Genomic DNA, 22339 nt, shown 5'->3' with positions numbered 1-22339 from the left:
GAAGGGAAGGGAAGAGAAGGGAAGGGAAGGGAAAGGAAGGGAAAGATTTGCCCCTGTAGTCCTCTAATAACCCATATTACAAAGCCTAAATACAGTCACATTCACATTACAATGCTAAATACAGTCACAGAGCTGACATGCTTTTTTGAGTAGCTAAATTCTATCCACTAATCTGCTAACATGCAAGTTATGTGAGCAATAAAAAAATCAGCAAAGAAAACATAATCCATAAAAGTAATTACCCTGCAAAACAACAGTCGTTCTGAATAGCAAGGCTGAAGTCTGATGTTTTCAAGCACTGAAAGAGAGAAAAGGAGCTTTCCCCAGTGCAACAAAGACATTTCCCAAAAGTAGAGCAGAACTAATGCTTACTTCTAGCTCTGGGAGAACCCAAAATATCAGACTTAGGAAACCTGAGCCATCACTCCAAACAGAAAAGATAGAGGAAAATGTTCTTAGGGATTTCTGAGCTTTATATGTTTTCCATGGTGGAATCTTATATCAGCTCAAGACAGAGTTTGCTTTTAAGCAGGGTATGCAAAATGGTCATTACAAAATATTCATATATAGAGCCTTCAAGAAGTAATTTGTACAAAGGGTTTGAAGCCCAATCTCTTTTCACTGCTGTTTGCTTACTGGTTGTTAGGGAGTGGTGTTAGGATTAGCCAGATGCACATTCTTAGTACCTTTCATGCTGTAGCCCCACATACAGTACTTTTCTCATCGCTCCTCAGTAATGAAGCTGATTGTTTATGCAGGTAGACACATACATGACATTGCCTGGCAGTATCCACATGAAAAAAGTCCTAACTAACAACAACAGTAATTGTATTTTTGTCTTTTTTGATTGGAAGTCCAAACTCAACATAAATTTGATTGAATTTAATACCAGATCACACTAAAATTTGCTAACGTTTGAAGATTTTCTTCTAGCAGAACCTTTATGGTATCTGACACTGAATTTATTTAAAAAATGTAGCAATTCACCGCTGGAGTGCCAGCCCAAATGTCTCCAAATGCCCAGCTATAACTCTATAGTTTCACAATTATTGAAATAATACTCTTTTGTCATACCCACCATAGTATGCCAGCATTTTTACCTAACTAGAACACACACACTAGACACTCAGATAAAAACATTATGTCTATTGCATTTGAAAACAGGGAAATGGCAAAAAGATCCTGGCTAGAAGCATAAAATTGTTGATGTTTTTATATATTCTTGTAAAGATGTAAGGAATGGTAAAAGTCTCTTTAGAAAGACACTCTGAAGTCTGTTTCTCCCACCTTCCCAGTGATCTGCCAAATCACTGCTCTCAGAGCTCAGTCAGTCCTTCACAATTACTGAAATTGGCCTTGTCCATCAAGACTTTTGACGATCATGAAGAACTTGCCTTTTCCACAAAACCATACTTTGACAAATAGACCTTAATGCTAAGGCTCTCACATACAACTAATCACAAGGTTAATTTAAACATTCTGGATACAAAAGCCTCTTATACTAGAAATACTGAACATATTTCTTCTTAAACAAACTTGTGCAGTTTGCCTTAGTATGGCTTAGTTTGGCTTAGTGGTACTCTGCACCACTGATGCATCACTTCCCAAACTATTTACTTTTGGTGTTTTCTACGTGGATGTTCTCTGGCTTGATAAGAATAAAGGACTTTCAAGAACATACATTTCTTCCAAGTTTCTTTCTAGGAACATGAAGTCTCCCAGGACCTGTGAGTGGTGCAGAGTTGTTTACTACATGAGTGTGATTCACCTGAAAGTAATCTGTTTTGTTGGCCACAAAATTTCTTTCTTTAATACCATTCTTTATTTTTTGTTGTTGTTGTTTTTTGTTGTTTTTTTGTTGTTGTTGTTTCATTTGAAAAGTTGTAAGCATTTTTTTCATTTGAAAAATAAAGCCAAAATCTTTATGTATTAATTACTCCAAGATCTTTGCTGTAGAATATGAAGGAGATGCATATGTATTTGTCATGTTGTAATATGTATTTTAGTGGTTGCAGAGTCTCCACCTTGGAGATCTTCGAAAGCTGGCATAGTCCTTGGCAACTTGCTCTGAGTGTTCCTGCTAGATGGACCAAGAGGTCCCTTCCAATCTCAGCCATTCTCTGATTCTATAATTCTAGGTGATATTTGTGCTTCTCTGCAGTAGAGACCTCAATCAGGGTGGAGAAATATGTTCTAAACATACTACAGGCCTCAGTGGAGAAAAATTTAAGCTGTTTTTGTTTTAAAAGTGGTCAAACAGAAGAATTGTGTTGTGCACTGTCTTCTTCTCACAATAGGCCATGGCAGATGCACAGTGGGTCTGGAAACAGAACAAGCCTGAAGAAACATTTCTCTGGATTGATCTTCCATCCTCAGAAAATTCAAAGACTTCTGATGTTAGAGATGGTGTCTTTGCACTTGCCTTGATAAGTCTTTCTTCCTGAATTTGTCTCATCAGTTTTAGAGTGTATGAAAATTTTCATCAGCAAAGAATGTGACGGAATAACTAAGATTTACATAAAGAAAAATCACTTTTATCATGTTTTTTACATACTACATCCTAATAGCAAAGAATAAGGAGAAATCTGATAAATCATTCCCAGTTCACCTTCTCTTTTTAACTCACAACTATCAGAATCACATTATACTACTTTGGAAGGATTTTTTTTTTTTCATTTTCCCAGATGCCTAATGTCTTACCAAGACATTTTGTTCTTTATTCAGCAAGTTTGAACATGAGAAACTGCTATTTGCATTGAAGTGAAATTGAATGTCAAGGTCTTATTTATATATTTATTTAACTGTGGATTAATTAGTGAAGTTCTACAGAGAAAGTCAAATTCAGTACAATTTGATTCTTCATTAGTGATTATTTGGACAGGGGGTAAAAATCAGAGACTACAGCTTATATTCGAGTCTTTTGTGTAGCTGGGCCTTTGAGTATTGTCAGAGAGTTGTGGAAGGTTAATAAGATTTTTTGAATTCTAAACAATGTGTGTCTTTTCACCTTATCTTCCGTATACTGTAGAGAGGTTTAAATTAATAGAAATGTGACCAGAGCTATTATAATTGTCTGCTTTATTGTCTGCATTATCTCTCTGCAGTGATCTGGGGCTGAAGAACCATACCATCTTCTCTGCTCTGCAGGACAGGGAAAGCAGAGTGGGGTTTTCACCTGCAGACTGGTAGGACAGCTCGTTCTTGCCCATTGCAGTACAGGGGTCCCCATCTTGAAAATCTTACAGTAATAAGCAGATGCACAGGGAGCAGGCTGGGAGGTTAGGGAATATTCGTTTTCCACAGCTTCTCACGTGGTGGCTTTTGTTTCCATGTCTACTGCAAATTGTAGTCTCAGTCAGCACTGTTCTATCTGATCTGCTCCTTCCAACAGAACTACAGACGTAAGGGTGCTTCAGGCAAAGCAAAAGTTGTGGACTTTCAGAACTCAATAAAAATAAAAACTTGCGATTTTTAGGAGCTTTCTGAAATAGCTGAAGGTCTACTCAGCCCAGCTGCTCTTGAAGCCCAAAGGAGATAAAGCTTACCTCAGGTTAAGGTAGGATTGAAAGGGAAAAGCCTTGTAACAAATGAGATTAATTTCTTCTGTATGCATTTTCTCCACTAGAACTAGTCACATTTAATCACATTTATAGAGCTTTTTCATTTTAAAAGCTATTATGTATTTCATATGTATTTTATATGAAAAAGTCCACTGTCTGTTCCCATCTGAAAAGTATTGATTTACATTGGCAGATTTGTGGAACACACTAAAATAGCTGTAACATTTTCCTCACTGTTCTAAATATTGAAAGAAACTTTTTTTTATTAGTCTGTTAAAGGGACAAATTTATAAATAAAATAAAATGTACTTGAACAAAGAGAAAAATATGCGTATGACATACTTAACTGATGCATAGGTCCCCCTGCTATTGGCAAGGAAAGGCCAGGCTTCACGAAACTCCACCTGAGCTCAGCTCAAGAGCTTATATCAATGACTGAGTCTCAGAAGGTCCCATCTGGTTTGTACAAACATACTTGTCCTGGCTGATTCACTCCTTCCTTTTTCAAATGTAGTTTTTGACACTGCGAAGCCATCCTTGCTTTACCACTAGAAGCAGCTCAGACCTGCTTTGTGCTCTTGCTTTTTTTAATATACTATTTGATGTCCTGTTTCCCAAAACACAAGCTCACACAAAAACATATAGGAGCTTTCATTACTCTCCTGTGTCTCCATAGAGCTGGATAAATGGAACAGAACAGGTCTATGAGAAGGATGTGAAGGCATTCAGGAATGGAGGAACACTTATCAGACACAGCTGCTTCTGAAGAGGAGCTACCAAAGTGGGCGACCCCAGAGGAAGGTTCCCCCAAGCCAACCTGCTGACGTAAGATTATCAGAGGTTAGTGGAAAAAAGAAAACTATACATTCATTTAAAAACTAAGATTGTGCAGCTGCTATCAACACAGCAGGGGGTATGAGGAGTAAGGATGCAGGTTGACAACATGGGTGAATTAGTCTAAGCACCCTAAGAGAGACCAATGACTGGCCTTGTTTCTCCTCAAGCTTTTTCTACCGCTAGTTTTGCATGAGCTGGAGTGCTTGTCTGACCCCTCAGAAAGACAAATCCCCTTGGAAAATAAGCAGAATGTGGATAGTTTTTCATGAGACTGCTGAAAAACTTTCTGTTCTTTCAGCACCAGTGAGCTGCTAGATGAAACAGGGAATTCCTGAACCAATATGCTATTATCCACCCAGTTAAATCTAGGCACTAGTATTCTATCAAGATGAAAAGCATGTATGTAGTAAAAAATTGTGACATTTTCCTCTAAAAGGCATTCACTCACCAAAATTTCCACTCTGCTCCAGAAAACCAGAACCCCAGCAGTCTTTCAGCAAAGAGCCAAAAGCAGAAGTGAAGCATAAGCAGAGCGGAACAAAATTATAGAAAGTATTGCTTCAGCATCCCCTTTAGCTGCTGTCTTGTCATCAAGACTGATGGGCATCAGATAATATCAGATATTATAGAATCCTAAAACCACACCAGGTTTTGTGTAGCCTGCAGCAAAGATCTAAATAGTACAGATCAATACATTAATTGCCTTGCTTTGGATGGCAGACCTCTTATTCCTTTTATCATATTCCTACACATTGGCTCTAATTTCCACTCAGTGTTTTCAGACCAATGGCTGGTGTGCACAGCTCCCAGTGTCCAATCAGTGGCCACATTGTTCATTGCATGGAAGTTCATTGTAAGAGAGTTTGACTAGATAATCTTTACAGGTCCCTTTCAACTCAAACAATTCTATTATTATATGATTCTGAAATAAAAACACTGACTGATGATGTTAAAATGGGGAGATTAACTTCATGTCAGCAGGCTTTGTAACCAGTGAGATATCCTCTGTCCACATCTTTCTGTTTCTGTTAGAACATGAACATGCATATCTCATCTTTGCATATAGTATAAAAGCAACAACATCTGTAACACCGGCTCAGCATTCTCTGAGCAATTCATCAATGCTGAGACTAGGGATTCAAGCATGGAGCAGGTTAATGCTGTGATCAGTAAGGGGGCTGATTCAATAATGCAGTGATTGCTCTTGGTAAAATTATGCCATAACATAATTTTAGCCTAGGAAGCCAATTACATACATTAATTTTTCTGCAAGGGCTCAGGGCTAAGGCTGGCACAGAGTGGCTTCGACTTGCTGCACATGCCAAGCTTAATCGAACTTTGTCCTCACTGAATATCAGATTAGGGGCCGACATCCCACTCATGACTGAATTCACCTGTGGGTATATCCATCATATCATCAGCTGTGCTGAGAGGATATTAGGTATGCTGCTCCTGAGTTAAAAGTTGATTACTTATCAACTCAGGGCTCAGAATCATTTTTCAGCCTGAGGCCATGCTCCTTTCATACATCTAAATGGGTGTTTAAGTCTTATTTCCAGATATCATACCAAAAAAGGTGTGGGGGTATTTATCTTCAGCTAAAAAGCATGTGGGAACTCCTACTCTGCTTCTCAATAAAGAGCCAAATCCTTACATTCTAATCAGAAATGTGTTTCTGAGGACAAAAAATTAATTATAGATTGAAAGTGAATATTTTCCTTTTCCTTGCATAAACTTTGAATACTTGGCTTTTTCATGGTTCTCACTGCTAGATAGGACTCTTCATGGTCGTACCTATGACATGCTCAAATATCACCATTCTGCTTCCATCACTGTTCTCCCTCTGCTGGGGGCCAGGCGCCAGATTTGGCTCATGGTTAAGCCACCAAAAATACTGCTAGCTCCATCTGGAACTTGGGATGTGGAAAGGGAAGAAAAACCAACGCTTAGTCCTTCAGCTACATGAAATACAAGTTCAGCAGGAGCTCGGACAAATGTCTGAAACACAGTGCCTTGTGTAGTGCATAAAGATGCTGATGCTAAACAACAGCAAGGAGTGAGTAGGGATCAGAGAGCATAATTTAAGCCTACTGGTTTGTTGAGTTGAATTTCCTGCCTGGAGAATAGCCTATCTTTCCTTACATTTGTCAGTGCTCTTTCATTGTCAAAAGGTCCTTGTACTCATCCATCTCAAATAGCCATGTATCATTTTTCTATTTTTCTCTATACTTAATTTTTTCTCTCCATTAAGACTGGGCAGCATGAATTCTCTCTCTGTTTATCCAGCTTTTGTTTCTAAATGATTTTATACTTGGCTTTTAAAATAATTTCAATTAAAAGCACATTTTGATTTTCCCAAATTTTTCTCTGCTTAACATAGACAATTAAATCTCTAAAAAAACCACAGAATTCCTAAAAATTATTAAGAAATTATACTGAGACGCACTATCTTCACAATATCATCCAGTTTAAAAAACTGAAGTTTAAAAAACCCATTAATATTACCTGAAAGTTTGATTGCTTCATTCATTTAATTTCTTCAGCAGTCTAAAATTGAAATTTCCAGTAATATCTCCTAAATGTGAGTTAACTCTGGTCAAGAGCTATTTTTGCACTATTTGTAATTTTATTTGTTCTTTTTCCTTTGCTCATAATTACATCAGAAAATCATGAGTACTGTCCATGTAAACAATTTGGTTTAGCAATTGCAATGATACTGAAAAACTAATCCTAAAACCACAAGAAAAATAGCATCTGTATGTCAGGAAGGTATCTCACTATTCTGTATCTGTGATGGTTTTCTTATTCTGTAATTACTGACAACTCTACAAAGTACTCCAGAATTTTGTAATGAAAGCACATCTTAGGTCTTAAGTATCGTTGTATTACTCTGCTACACTGAAATCAATCCTTCAAGTGACCCAGTTGCAAATTTTTGTGTGGAGTTAAAATTCAGAGCCCCATGCTAGATTGTTCGTGGAGGTTTCCTCTACAGGATCCAAATTTAATGTGATTCATGGTCATTTTTATTCTAGAATCAGATAAACCTGGATAGGGCCACCAAATTGCAGTATGTTTTTGGATATGGGAAGTGGTCTGCTCCAACCATACTGATCTTGTGGAAAACCTAGCATTTGTCAGCCTTGAATAAAAAAGTCTTGACTCATTCTCAGATGTTGGGACTCATACGTGAGAATGAGGTTTCAGTGCATTCAGCATGATGATGTTAATCCACTGGCAAAATTCAAAACAGAGTTCTCAGTCTAAAGTCTAACTTCAGCTTATACACAAACTTCAGTTAAAAATAAATCATGGTTCTATTAGATTTCTGTCAGAAGTATGGGTTGAATGTTGGGTGGTCATTTGTGCAGCCAGGAGTTGTACTCAATGACTAGCGTGGGTCCCTTCCAGCTCAAATATTCTAGAATTCTATGATGATGGGCTGAAGGAAGGGAAAGTCTTATTAATGACAAGAATTTGGCCTGGATGCAGCACATCAGGTGTGACTATCATGTTTGGGTGATTCAGTCATGCAGGGGAATAGGAACATGTATTGTCTTACTTATGGTTGTTTATAGATGGAAAGGTTGATTTTCCAATACTATCTGAATCACTGACAGTTAATTAAAGGAAGCCTCTGTTCATTGGTAGGTCAAGAGGGGTGACATATGCTTCTCATCAGTCACATTTCTCATTCAGAGTTTCTCATTCATATAGTTTCACAGAAGATTCTTCTGCTAATCAGCTGCTTCAGAAATGTGTCATATGACAAACGTCAAGACTTGTATTCTTATTTTAACGTTGAACATAAAATCTCCACTGAATATGAACAAAAGATATTGAATGTGTTTTTGTGTATAGCTGTCTGCTTAAATATATATGTAAGTGCTATTCTGGTTCGCTCTGAGGCTTTGCCTCAAGCCTTTCTTAATCCCCACAGCTTTTCATTGAACATTAGAAAATACATATCGTTATCCTCTGAGATGGCTTTCTTCTCATGTGTAGCAATTTTCACTAGCCTCCACAGGAGGAACACTAAATGAAATAGATTGCAAAGGTTTCCCAAACAGCCAGGAAGAAAGAAAATAAAATAAATCAAACAAGCAGCATTTCTGTGATGAAATCTGTTTTACAAGCCCAGCATAGGAACATGGAGAACCAGACAAACAGTAAGCATCAGCCTGTGGTTAGAACTATTTTTGAAAATACAACTTCTACCCTTGCTCTTTCTGCTCCAAGAGCCCCCATCACAGGCACCGGCACTCAGAAATAATCTCCCTGAATATCTGAGGCATAGAAGCCAGCAGGATTAAAGCACCTCGTGCTCCTCAGCACGGTCATGTGATGACCTGCTGATCCCAACAAAAGGCATCGTTTCCCAGAGAGATCTCACTTAGTTTCCTAGGTGTTGTTCCTGCCTTCCTGAGGTGCTCTGTAGTCATTATTCCTGTAAGGAAAAAAAAAAAAAGAAGATTAAAGCAACTGCAATAATGACAACAAAATTCCTGCAGTTTTAGTAGTAACAATGATAGCTAACGAAAACTGCATAATTTAAGTGCAATTTGCCTACAAGTAAACCAACAGCTGTCCCTGCTTCAAGGGATAATTTCAAAGTAGGTATAACTTCTAACAGTTTTCATATAGCTCCGCTATTGCAGATCAGGCTTTCTTAGAAGAAGAAAAAGGAGTGAGTTGTCTGGAGTGATGTACTGAGCAAAGCACATAGATTTGGTGCTTCTTGATGGGAGAAAGACAGAAGCCAAGGTTTGGTTTCCAGGTCCTGCTAAAAATTCTGTTGTCAAGTCTGATACCAAACTGCGTACATTCCGGAAAAACTGAAGAGATTTGGGTGCAGATTTTGGCATGGAGTTATCTATTTAAATGCTAGACATAACAGAGGAATGAACATTATTTTTTCTTGACAATTTTTCACTTCATAGAGTTACTTTGCCATATGCTGGTCTGGGAAAGTCAGCTGAAGCTGAAATATAAAAAATGACCAACCCAAATAATTTATCATGCCCCCATCCTATCTGCACACTAATAGTCATTTTCCCTTTTTTTTGTTCACTGTCCTTATTTAACTGATCATATTTTCTGGATCTTTTTTCAAACAATAATTTACACAAAAGCATATTATCAAACAATGTTGCCTAACAGCCAACTGTTGCTCCTCTGTCCAGATTTTAATCTTACATCTTCTGCAATTGCAACAAGAAAGCAATCATGTGCTAGGCAGAAGATTAAACTTTGCAATAATTGCCTTCATTTTGAAACCTTTAGGGGGTGGGGAAAAAAGTCTGTTGGCTTTCATCCACAACATGTGATAGTCAGATTAATCACAGAAGTGTATTCTGCATGTAAATGCATCCAGGGTAGGAATGGGGAAGGTCACAGCAGGGCGCACAGTAGCAGAAGTCAGTGGTGAAGCATTCCCAGTTGGGTGGAGAACTTTCTTTCACACTCAGGTCATTGGAACAGTCAGAGAGAACTCTCCATGCACTGAAGCATAACGCTGATGCTCTCCTGCCGCTCTGTGAGGATGTCTCTGTTTGCCATGTGCTTACTGCTGGCCATCCTTCAGCCGTCCGCTGGGCAGTTCCCCAGAGTCTGTGCGAACACACAAAGCTTGCTGAGGAAGGAGTGCTGTCCTCCCTGGGATGGCGATGGGTCCCCTTGCGGGGAGCGTTCCAACAGAGGAACCTGCCAGCGCATCCTTCTCTCTCAGGCTCCTCTGGGACCACAGTTCCCTTTCTCAGGAGTGGATGACAGAGAGGATTGGCCTTCTGTGTTTTACAACCGGACATGCAGATGCAGAGGCAATTTCATGGGGTTCAACTGTGGGGAGTGCAAGTTTGGCTTCTCGGGACAAAACTGCACTGAAAGGCGACTCAGAACGAGAAGAAACATCTTCCAGCTCACCGTCAGTGAGAAGGACAAGTTCCTTGCCTACCTTAACCTAGCAAAGAATATCCCTAGCAAGGACTATGTCATTGCTACTGGCACATACGCTCAGATGAACAACGGCTCCAATCCCATGTTCAGAAATATCAACGTGTATGATCTCTTCGTCTGGATGCATTATTATGCCTCTCGAGACACACTTTTAGGTGGCTCCAATGTGTGGAGGGACATTGATTTTGCCCATGAAGCTCCTGGTTTTCTGCCTTGGCATCGTGCTTTTCTGCTGCTGTGGGAACGTGAGATACAGAAGATAACAGGTGATGAGAACTTCACCATCCCCTACTGGGACTGGCGAGATGCAGAGGACTGTGTGATCTGCACTAATGAATACATGGGTGGCCAACACCCCACCAACCCTAATTTACTCAGCCCAGCATCATTTTTCTCCTCGTGGCAGGTAAGGACAGGCAAAGGGATGAAGGTAAGGGGAGGGCAAGAGGAAAGGGCAGAACCAGGGAAAGGGAAAAGCTGATCAAGCTCAAACTATCCAACCTGACTTCAGGTACTTAAGTGAGGTGCAGAATCTGGAGAGAAAGTAAACTGCTTTCCAGATTTTACGTGGATCTTCATTTAGAGTATTCATTCATTTCTCTATCCTGCTTTGACTGTAGCACATAGTTTCATTATGAATAAAAGTCAGTCTAGAGGGAGGAAAGTCATGCTTTTGTTTCCAGGCACGAGCTTTAACAGACTGAACAGGCTTGTGTGTGCTGGAGCAGCCAGATGAGTTAAAGAAATGTAGCTAGCAAGCAATCACTGCAAAATGGTTGGTGACTGAATGAAGTAAACGGTTCTAAGAAGATCTACTCCTCTCTGTGACTTTCTACATCAAGAGTTAAAACTATCCAATTAGTCTTGTCTGCTTTCAACATAAATAAGCAAATAAATAAGTAAATAATCCTGAGAGCGTGGAAGAAACATCTGTGCTGTTCACCTCAGTAGCTCAAAAGAAAAATAAGAAGTGATCTTTGTTGCTCAAAGGAAATAAGTAAGTTCAATAGCTATCCCTTCCACTTACAAACACTGTGAGTTAGTTTGTAAGCCAAGATTACATACGTACTTAGGTGATACAGTCTCATATAGTCAAACTATACTGTGCTGTTCTAACACTGAGAGCTTCTAGAGTTTATTTGGCTCTTGCTCATTATTATCACAGTGCCTAAAATACAGTGGCAGAGGTCTATTGGCTTCTACAGACATACTCCATCATGACAATAACAACAGTCCCTTCTGGCACTGAAATCTATGATTATGTTGGTGTAAATCTAGCTCTGTTCTATTTATTTCTGTACCAACAACCCAAATGAAGATTGAGCAGTGTTAGTGATTTAATGGGAAGTGAAAGAGATACAAGCCAGCAGCTCACTGATATTCTGGCCTTACAAAACAACAACTAACTGGGTTACTGGGCTGGTTTTGTGTATTTAATCTTGACTTGTGCCCTCTGAATAATGTAGTCTATGTCTAGTCCTGTAAACTCATGCATTCCCATCTTCTCGCTAGCAGACCTATTTTAGGATGTTCTCTGGCACAAATTTTGTATGTATTATATAAATACATATATATGTAAACATACATACTATGTTAAATGTATGTGTATAATTATATTTAGTTGTCCCCCTCACAGGTACTTTTCAGGGACCATTTCTAGGTGGCTGTTTGTATGAAATTACACTCTTCAGGAAACTAAGATGTTGTGTTTTATTTTTAGCATAGCTATGGATTATTTCATGCTGTTTGGTCTGATTTTGGGTTTGGAAAGAGGAAATGGACTCAGTGATCCTTATAGGTCCCTTCCAATTTGAGATATTCTGCGATCCTGTAATTTGGTCTCAGTGCCCAGGAACATTCCTGGCCACATATATTTTAGCCATAGACATAAAATAAATAGAGTCAAAAAACATGTATTTTTATCTCATATGTAAAGATTATCCTTATTTCTAATAGTATGAATCAAGATGAACTCTACTGACTAAATTGGACTGCATTACCAGAATGAAGTGGATCTGATCCCGGTCTGTGCTCAACTAAATAGAGAGTTACAGGAAATGGTACAAGTGTTAACGTGGAATAAATGAAACTAGAATTGAGCTGGCTATATTTGTCAAGTGGAGCTTTCAGTGCAATGTACCGGATGAGATAACCAAAGCAGTAGGAGGCAGGTTGTATAAAGGAATCAGCAAGCTGCTAGCAATGTTTTCTAAAAGCCCTGGAGGGATCGGATAGTTAGATTTAGCTCTCTTTTTCAAAGATATTATTAACCATATCCAAATTCTTAGAACTTCTCCATCCTAGAAATAAGTACCCAGATGCTTTACCAGTCGCAGTGAATATATTTAAGAATTAGTCAGTTTCTAACTTTTCATTTAAGGTTATTGTCATAGATATATTCTGGAAACAAACACATTTTATGAAATCAGTGGCTTTAAAAACACGTATATTTTATAACTTCAGTAGGCACAACAATGAATATTGTTCTATATTTAAAACACATTCAGTGTCAGTGTCTATGAGTAAAAGCACCTAAGTTCTTTGATGAAGCTTTCAAAGTCATTTCTGAAAGTGAATGTTTATCACTTATATTTTTCAGCCATTTCTGGAAATGTTATACTTTCCAAAGTAGCTTCCAGTTTCCAAAATAGCACAATTTTAAATTCAAAGGGGGTTATTCAACTTTAACATCCACTATCAGCTGCCTCATCTAGGAAAGAATGACCGAGATTGAACAGAGTGGCATTTTCAGTCAGTGAGCTTGGGGTGAAGATGCATAACTAACTGATATTTCTTTATTGGCATTGAATCCAATTTTTAACACTTGCTGACGATGGAATAACTTAGTTGATGCAGTTGCTTTAAATAGCAAAAAATAAGAGATTAGAATCTCACTCCAGAAAATTAGAAGGAAACAAACACAGCCTTAGCTTCAACCACAAAGCATAGATCTGCTGCAGAATATGTTGATTATCTAAGCTCTGTAGATAAACAAGAGGATTTTAAAAAAAAAAAAAGAGAGAGAGAGAGAGGAAGAGAGAGAGAGAAGAGGAAAATCAAGAAATGTGTAGGAATTTAGGCTTTTAATAAGCATACAGATTAAAAAGAGGGCAAGAGAAACCTCTTGAATAACAAGTCTGAAATGTAGTGTCCTTTTACAATATTAAGTCTTTTTCTAAAACATAACAAAACAATGTCTGCTACAGGAGGAAATTTTGCTCAAGATACAGTTATGGAAATATTTTAAAAAGGCAAAGTGTCTATTTGCAGAACAGCATCTATCTTTTTTTTAATCCCTAAAGAAAGGAGAAAATACTTTATTCCATTGAGAAGTTGCCATGGCAACATGGATACCCATGAATACATGCTGAAATTCTTGCTTTCCCCTCACTTTTATTTGGCACACTGCTGTTACCACTTAGCTGACTGAATTATCAGTCCACATTTTCCTCATGTTTACCACCTAAGTGAAACTTTTGATTCCTGCCTCTGTTTTAACCAGAAAGTCTACCAGGGATCTTTAGTGGTTTTGTTTGTTTGCTTCTTTCTTTAGAGTGCTTTAGAGTGGGTAGAAAGGATTTTCCTATGCTTTCAGCTACTTGCTTTTGATGATTCAAATGTTCTATTTAGATTTATTTAGGACTGCATAGCACCTTTACCAAGTTTTATAATTCCACACCAATTTATCAGAAGTCAAGGTGGGGAATGCAGCTCTTCCATGACATTTTGAGAGTTTTATGTTTTACTGTTCATTTCTATAATTATTCAAGCTAATGAATTTGCTAAAGAAATAATTATGATGCCTTGCTTAAATAGCAGTGGGTTAAATTCCACTCTCCTCTACACCAGAGACAATTTGAGGAAATTACTGAAGTCAATGGAGCTACAAATATAAATATAAATAAGTAAATACCTAAGTAAATTTTAAAAGCCTTCTGCAATTAAAAGCAGAATATTTCTGCTGGCATTTAGCATCAGAGTTCTGGGGTTATCCTCTATGTGCTAGACAAGCAATGAAGAAAATAATGCAGGAGAATATAAATGCTGTTTTAGATTTGTAGTTGTGCAACCAGGCTGACTTTATTCTTCATCCCTTGAATTTTCTCTCTCCTAAAAGAAAATTTATTTGTGAGAAGTAATTGCATAGCGTGGAGGACTGCCTACTCTCAGCTGTGGTGGTGCAAGCCTGGAGCCAACTCTTTGATGCAAGCACCAAGAATTTTCCTTAGCACTTCTTTCTGTATCGTTCTGAAGGACTACAAATGGAAAGATACTACAAATGGGAAATAAGTTCCAAAAATACCAAGTGGATACAAGGCTCTTGAACTAATAATGGCAGTACTTTAGATCCATTACCTGGAAATATGACTTGATAAGAAATAATAATTTCTGTTATTCAGGCACTGTTACTTAATTCTAAGCACAGCTTATCATGGAGCTGTACTGCTAGTTGAATAATTTGAGGGAATCATTTGAAGCACTGTTTTCTGTCCACCTTTAAAAATGGAAATCAGCTTAGGTTGGAGGGGACCTTAAAGATCAGCTCATCCAACCCCCTTGCCACATGCTAACAGTCAGCCACTGGATCAAGCTCCCCTGGGCCCCCATCCAACCTAGCCTAGAATGCCTCCAAAGATGGGGCATCCACAGCTCTCTGGGCACCCTGTCCCAGCGCCTCACCATTCTCTGAGTAAAAAATTTCTTCCTAACATCTAACTTAAATCTACCTTATTTTAGTATAAAGCCATTCCCTCCTGTCCTATCACTTTTGGACTGTGTGAAAAGTCAGTTTCCCTCTTGCTTGTAAGCACCCTTCAAGTACTGGTGGGCCACAATGAGGTCTCCAAAGAACCTTCTCCTCTCCAAGACAAACAGGCCCAACTCCCTCAACCTTTCTTCATAGGAGAGGTGCTCTAGCCCTTTGATCATCCTCATGTCCTCCTCTGGACCAGTTCCAACACCTGCACATCCTTCCTATACTGGGCACCCAAGACTTGGACACAGTACTCCAGTTGGGGACAGGGCAGAGGAGAGATGGACAATCACCTCTCTCTGATGGTCTTTTGATGCAGCCCAGGATGCAGTTGGCCTTCTGGGCTGTAAGAGCACACTGCTGGCTCATGTCTACCATTTTGTTCTTTGGGAGCCCCAAGTCCGTTTCTGCAGAATTCCTCACAATGAGTTCTTCACCCTGACTGTACTTGTATCTGGGATTGCCCCAACCCAAGTGCAACACTTGGCACTTGGTCTTGTTAAACCACATTAGATATTTGTGTGCCCACTTTTCAAGCATGTCCAGGTGGTTTCCTGCCTCATCATCCTGATTTCTTATGCTGGAGGATGGAGAGCTCTTGTGCTCTCAGGAAGGCATTCTTAGGGTGCCACCAGCTATGTTATGTTTCTTTGTCCCCATGTAGAGTTTTCCAGGTGATTTCATCCAACAACTCTTTATACAGCCTGAAGTTCGCTCTCCTGAAGTTCAGGGTCTTGATTCCATTCTTTGCCAAGCCTGAGTTCCTCGAGATCACAGATTTGACCAGGGCATGGTCACTGCAGCCTGGGCTACCTCCAATCTTAATATCTTTAAAATTCTCCTCTATGTTGGTGAGCAATAGGTCCAGCACTTCTTCACCTCTTGTCGGTCTGTCCAATACTTGAACTAGGAAGTTATCATCAATGGACTTCTGGGGGCAAAATTCTTTTCCCTGAAGACCCAGGTTTACCCCACTGGTAGCCATCAAGCCAGGTGTCAAGCAAACCATCTAATGATCAAAAAAGTCAAAATTCCTGCAGTGGTACCAGCGTCTTAGCCTCTTATTTATCAGATGGGTTTTCCTGGTCCTCTCAGTATCCATCAGAGCCACAGAAAGGATAGAGAAAAATATCACCTGTATCCTCTCTCCATCCACTGGCTTTCAAGTCTCCTGTGATCCCTTTTGATAGCCCTCAGGCTTCACTCATGAGGGATAACAATCAGAGGGGCAAGCCAGACTAGGGAATCTCCTAGAAATGTCCCTTACCTAGGCCTTGGGGAGACAGCATACTTCCCTGCAGCTAGGGTCTGGCTGACAGATGAGGCCCTCTTTTCCTCTTAGAATGGAGTCATCCATGGCAATTGCCCTTCTTTACTTTCTGGTGGAGAAAGTCTTGAGGCATGGAGTTGACGTCCTCGCCTTTGACAACATCCTGGGTGGACATTCCTCTGTACCCTCATTTATCCATTCCTCGAGTTCTAGAGCCTCAAACCTCTGGCAGAAACAATTAGAAATAGGAACACCACAAACCTAACAATTCTTAAACAAGCCACAGCAAGTGCATCCAGTTGGGCTTCCTCTGCCTTTTAATGTCATTGTAATCTGAAAGTAACTCTACAGGATCATGAGATTGGATACTGACCAGTAGTTGGCTCTTCTCAGTATGTTTTCTCAGTTTCTCTAGCATATATTTTTCTGTTATGTACCGAGAAAAGAGCTGCAAAGATGGTGAAGGGCCTAGAGGGGAAGATATACGAGGAGTGGCTGAGGACCCCTCATTTGTTCAGCCCAGAGCAGAGGAGGCTGAGAGGAAGTCTCATGGAGACTACAGCTCCTCATAGGGAGCAGAGAGGTGACAGGAAAGCAAGAGGGAGCAAGGGAAAGGATCTGCTCCAGAGGGCTGTGGGCATGGAACAGCAGGAATGGCCTCAAGCAGCTGGAATTCAAGGAGTATTTGGACAACATTCTCAGACACTGGGTTTGGGTCTGATTCCTTTGTGGAACCCAGAGTTGGACACGATAATCCTTGTGGGTTACTTCCAATTTGGGTCGTTCTACAGTTCTGTGGAAAAACAAACAAACAAAAAAACAATACTCAAAGGTACAGAAAGTAATAGCTACTGAATTTCACAAAAATGCATTTTCTTTCTTTTTATTTATTTGTAATTCACCAGAAAAAAATCCTACTTATAGAAAGATGGGTCTGAGAATTTGTGATGGACACACATACAGCAACACTGAGAGGGCACAACTTGGAGACAGAGAGATCAGGGAATCATAGTCTGTCGAGCCAGAAAGACTTTATGAGTATTGCAGCCCTAATTGATAGCAGAGTTTTCTATTCCTCCCCAGCAACATTTTGAAGTGTTGACTGCAATGTAAGTTATCCACCAGTTTTGGGCTGCCTCTGAGCAAATAGACAATACTCATCAACTTATTCTGGAGGCTGAGAAAATACCTTGCAGGACCTGGGTTTGTTTTAGAGGTGTCACTTTACATTTGTCTCATCTATTTGTAGCCTTCAGTCTCATAGCTCTTCCAGTTAATGCTTATGTTGGAAGGGTCACAGAGATAATTAATGACCTTTCACTTGCATAAAGAATGCATATAAAGATTTTTACAATTTCTTCGAAATTTTAATTTACAAATTGTCTTCCTTCTTTGTCTGTTTTATCTTCTCATTTTTGCCAACATTCAGAAGTGCATTAAGAATTAGGTATAAATATACACAATCTCTTAGAAACCATTTGGGCTGCTATAGACACAGCACCTGCTAAAGTGCTGCCTATTAAAGTAATCTCCCAAAGTACAGTTTGTTCTATTGTAGATTTGGGGATTTCTCTGTATTCTTCCTCTTTGGTGAAGAAATGCCTGAGCTTTGCCACTTAATTAAGATTAGATTATGTCTTACAATTATGCCTACTAACCATGTCTCTCAATGCCACATCTCCACATTTCCGGAACACCACCAGGGTCAGTGACTTCACTACCTCCCTGGGCAGCCTGTGCCAGTGCATAAACACTCTTTCTGAGAAGAAATTTTTCCTAATATTCAACCTGAATCTCTCCTGGTGCAACTTGAGGCCATTCCCTCTAATTCTATCTCTAGTTACGTGGGAGAAGAGGCCAATCCCCACCTCACCACAACCCCCCTTCAGCTAGTTGTAGAGAGTGATAAAGTCTCCCCTCAGATTCCTCTCCTCAGGACTGAATGATTCCAGTTCCCTAAGCTGTTCCCCGTAAGATTTGTGCTCCAGACCCCTCACAGCTTCGCTGCCCTTCTCTGGACACATAACAGGGCCTCAATGTCTTTCTTGTAGTGAGGGACCCAAAACTGAACACAGTACTGGAGGTGTGGCCTCACCAGAGCTGAGTACAGAGGGATGACCAGATGCAGCAAAGGACGGCTTGGAAATGCCCTTTTCTTAGCCCTGGGAGAGGCATGATGTGCCCCACAGGCAAGTGGTTGCTCTGGCTGCACTCCAAACTGTTATTTTATGCTGTATTAACCTGGAGCATAGAACCACAAAAACATGATACATTTTCCAGACAGGGGTAGATTTGTGGTTTGTGAGCTCATAGGAGGAACAGAGTTAGGAACTGGCTCTCTGAGGAAGCAGTATGCAGTGGTGTAGATTCAATTCTTAGTGGCTGCGCTTCCTCAGCAACCAAAGCAATTTCAGATCACTTTTTCAGTGAGCAGCCATTTCAACACCCAAGAAAGCTATTCACAAACTTTTCCAGGTGTTCAGGTATATGTTACAGGTACTGCATGTTTCTATGTAATAAGCAAAAATAATTTGTCACTCAAAACTCCAAAGCTTTGAATTTAAAAGTGGTAGATAAAAGACTGAACTTTGCCAAAAGTTTCCTTTTACTTCAGCCCAGGGGCTGGCCTGTGCAAGCAGGAGCAAACTAAACAGCAGCAATGCTTCTGCACATTTACAGCCTGTTCTCTAAGAAATGATACAAAGACCTGTGCAGAAGATCTCAGCTGCAGTGCACCAGGGGATTTGTGTGTGTGTGTGTGTGTTGTGTGATACAAAGCCCATGAATGTTGCTGTGCATTCTGGACTGCCATCTACTGGTGTTTGCTCTGCTTATTGCTTATATAAGTTGTTCCTCAGAGAATCTTTGTAACGATTCCTGTGGAGACAGTGGATTTGTGCATGCAGACACTAGATGCAGTTTGAATGTAAGGCTTTGTTCAGGGTGAACAGAGAAATTTGCTCAGAACTTTTCCAAAATGGAATACAAAATGTGCTTAAAGAGCATTTTTTTAGTAAAAAGACCTTATACTGAATGGAAAAAAAAGGCAATTCTGTGACCTATTTTGTGTTAACATTATGCAGATTAAATCCAGAAGGATAAAAAAAAAGATACTTTTGACTGTTCTATGTGCTGTTACTATTAACACTTCACCTGACTGATAAAACAGCAAATAATATTTTCAGGATAGAACTATAACTTGTAACACCTAAATCACACCTTTATGGAAAAGCGCCCAAGCTCATTTTACAGCCAGACTTCAGTGTTTGGTTCAGGGCAGGAAGGGCACAGTTAAGCATTTTCATTCCTGCCCCTTATGTGGGCATTTCATGATCATTCACTACCAGATGCCTTACAGCATCTTGCTTCTGTTCAGTTAGTTAACAGGAGCTACACAGAGACACAAATTGAATAAAAAAATAACACTTTAGGCATTTATAAGCCTCCTAACATTGAGTGTAGTTAAATCACACTAAAAACAAACAAACAAAACAACGGGGAGATGTTCTTTCATTTAGATATATTTGAGCTCATGCTTGAAGGCTCTCTGAGTGTCTGAGATGCCAGTTGTGAAAGCAATGCATGATTCCTCTTTATGATGGGTAGGATTAGATCTCTGGGTGGTGGGCAGAAGATGAAAAGACAAGAGATGACAAGGCAGCAAAGCCAGGAGAGGCTCTACGAAAGGACTGGAGAAAACCAAGCTAGAAAGAAAGCTTTTGTGATTGCAATTTCTGAGCCAAGTGCTGACTGGGAAAAAGAGTTGAGATCCACCAGGCAAGGCTCACTGGTTTTCTTCACTAGTGCATTTATAGGGACTTCAGATTGTGTATTCTTCATAAGCAAAAAAATTACTATAACGTCTCCCACATGAATCATCCCCCTGCTTTCCTTTTAACTTTGGTTGAACTTCATCAGAGTAATCAGAAAACAGTCATCAAAACAGCTGTATAACTGTGTTTTGTGTTTTCAAGTGTAGGTCTCTCCATCTTGCTACCCCTTCCTTCTTGGTGAAATCTGAAAATAAATTTCTTGGAAGCACAATCCTCAGGAGAGCTGCCAAGAGAAATTGAGTTCTGTGTGTGTTAAACCCTGATGGACAATAACCTTCAGCCTCCAAGGGCACTTTAGCAGTTTTAATATACCGGGGCAAATTTTAGTTAACAGAGCAGTCTCAATGGATAAATTTCTCTGATAAGCTTTCTTATCTTCTCAAAAAAAAAAAAAGAGAGGAATTTATTCATGAGATTCATATGATTCATATTCATAAGAAGCTTATCATTTAAGAACTCCAGATCCTTAAGAAATCTAGGTTATATCACCAGCTCTGTCACACATTTTCTATGAATTCGTGGACAAATCACTTAGAAAAGTATTCTTCTCATCTCCTTCCAGTCATCCAAAAGTTTGTTAGGCTGTGAAGCATGTTGCCTTTGACTCCGTCTTAAGTGACTTCAGAGGCATATCCATGCCTCCAGGGTGTGATTCATCCCATCCTAATGCAGGAACAGAACATTAAGCAGAACATTTAATTTTGCTTTCCTTGCTAACTGCAGTCCAGAGACTGTTCCCACATTGATTTTTTTTACACACTTTCTTTCACTGTCTTAATCAATGGAGAGAGCTTGGCACCCCTGGAAGTAAGTACATCTCGGTTACCAGATATCTGGTTTGGGAGGGCTAATCACACTCTGGAGATGCCTCTCTCTGTTGATTGCAGAGGTTGCCCTAAAGTGTTTCTTCATTCCTGGCTATTTGTACACAATTAGCAGTGGCAAAGTAAATGTCCCATTCACTTCTTTCCGTAACAGAGAACCTCACATTTCCTCCAACTCATTCAATGCAAATATGATGCTTTCAACCACCTTCTCCATTGTTTCAGTCATTGAAACAAGGATACACTTCCAAGATGAAAAACTTTTGAATGTATATCACTCAAAATTAAGACTTTTTCTTTCTCCACGCAATTTCTCACTAATTACATTGATTACCTGCTAATCACAGAATCCTATTTGGAGAGATCTCTAGAGTTGTTTGGAGGCATTTTGTTTTGGTCACTTTTTTGTTTGTGGTGTTGTTGTTTGTTTGTTTGAAGAAAAAAATGTCAAGCATTAGATAGCAGATTTGGTTTGGACTCTCAACCTCTCCTGAGGTGCCAATGAAACAGCTCCTGGAAGTTTTGAGCTGCTGTTGCTCTTTTTGGTAAATGCATCAACTGTACCACCAGGTAGGACCTCCAAATCATCTAACATTATCTTCTGCTTGTTACTGTGTCATTACATTTTCCTCCATCCTGCATTCTCCATCCTGACTCCCTGCCAGGCAATATCCTGAATATAAAGTAGAAATATTTGTTAGACCATGTACAAACTTCCTATGGGTTTATTTTAAAAGAACTTATATATATATATATATATAAATTTCTCCTTCTTATTCCCATTATTTTTCTGGTCAAGCAGTGGATGCAATGAGATCTGGTGTATGAAAGCTTTCTTCAGGTTAAGTTCTTGTGACTTTAAAAGGAAGCTAGCAGCACCTGAGTAACATAGTCTGTGTGGCCACTTTTAACCTATGGCAAATGTGAAGGAGTTTGACTCATAATTAACTGTATATCACATGAATTTACACTGATCTACCTTGCTTGTTCAGGAGTCTCAGATTGAACTGGAAGTTACCATTCCCAGTCATGTGACAGTTATCTCATAAATAATGACTTGTTATGTCATAGAACTTTGCTTCTGAATCCAGATTATGGCAGTATTTAATACTTTTCCAATATCCATGAACACAACACCTCAGATTTTGATATATGTTCATCTTCTTGTGAAGAACATAGTATTTTCTCATTTTGTACATAAAAAATCACCAAGATACAGTGAAACAAAGTGATTTGTCCATTTAGTTTGACAAAGCACAGATAGATATTTTCAGACCAAATTACAATTGTTTTTATGTTCCAAGTCA

At 39.3% G+C, this 22339-nt stretch overlaps 1 protein-coding gene and 1 long non-coding RNA gene across 3 annotated transcripts in view; one reads left to right on the top strand and one right to left on the bottom strand.

Moving 5' to 3' along the window:
* Nucleotides 1–8859: 8859 nt before the first annotated feature.
* TYR (tyrosinase) overlaps nt 8860–22339 on the top strand; it is a 47995-nt gene continuing 34515 nt past the window's right edge. The window contains exon 1 of the mRNA XM_003203534.4: nt 8860–10758. Within this exon, the coding sequence (XP_003203582.1) occupies nt 9916–10758 (843 nt within the window). The 5' untranslated portion in view covers nt 8860–9915. The remainder of the gene's footprint in view (nt 10759–22339) is intronic.
* LOC109365515 lies at nt 15465–22086 on the bottom strand. 2 transcript variants are annotated; one of them, XR_002111193.2, is made up of 3 exons: nt 22012–22086; nt 21367–21705; nt 15465–17168 (listed from the first exon to the last, which is right to left on the bottom strand). It is a non-coding gene; the product is annotated as an uncharacterized LOC109365515 (long non-coding RNA). The 2 variants fall into 2 exon arrangements; XR_002111192.2 differs by lacking the exon at nt 15465–17168 and adding an exon at nt 19820–20871.

The sequence above is a fragment of the Meleagris gallopavo genome, chromosome 1 (genome assembly GCF_000146605.3).
Source record: "Meleagris gallopavo isolate NT-WF06-2002-E0010 breed Aviagen turkey brand Nicholas breeding stock chromosome 1, Turkey_5.1, whole genome shotgun sequence".
Lineage (NCBI taxonomy): Eukaryota > Metazoa > Chordata > Aves > Galliformes > Phasianidae > Meleagris > Meleagris gallopavo.
Note: the sequence above shows the minus strand (reverse complement) of the source record. Positions and strands in the feature narration are given on the sequence as shown.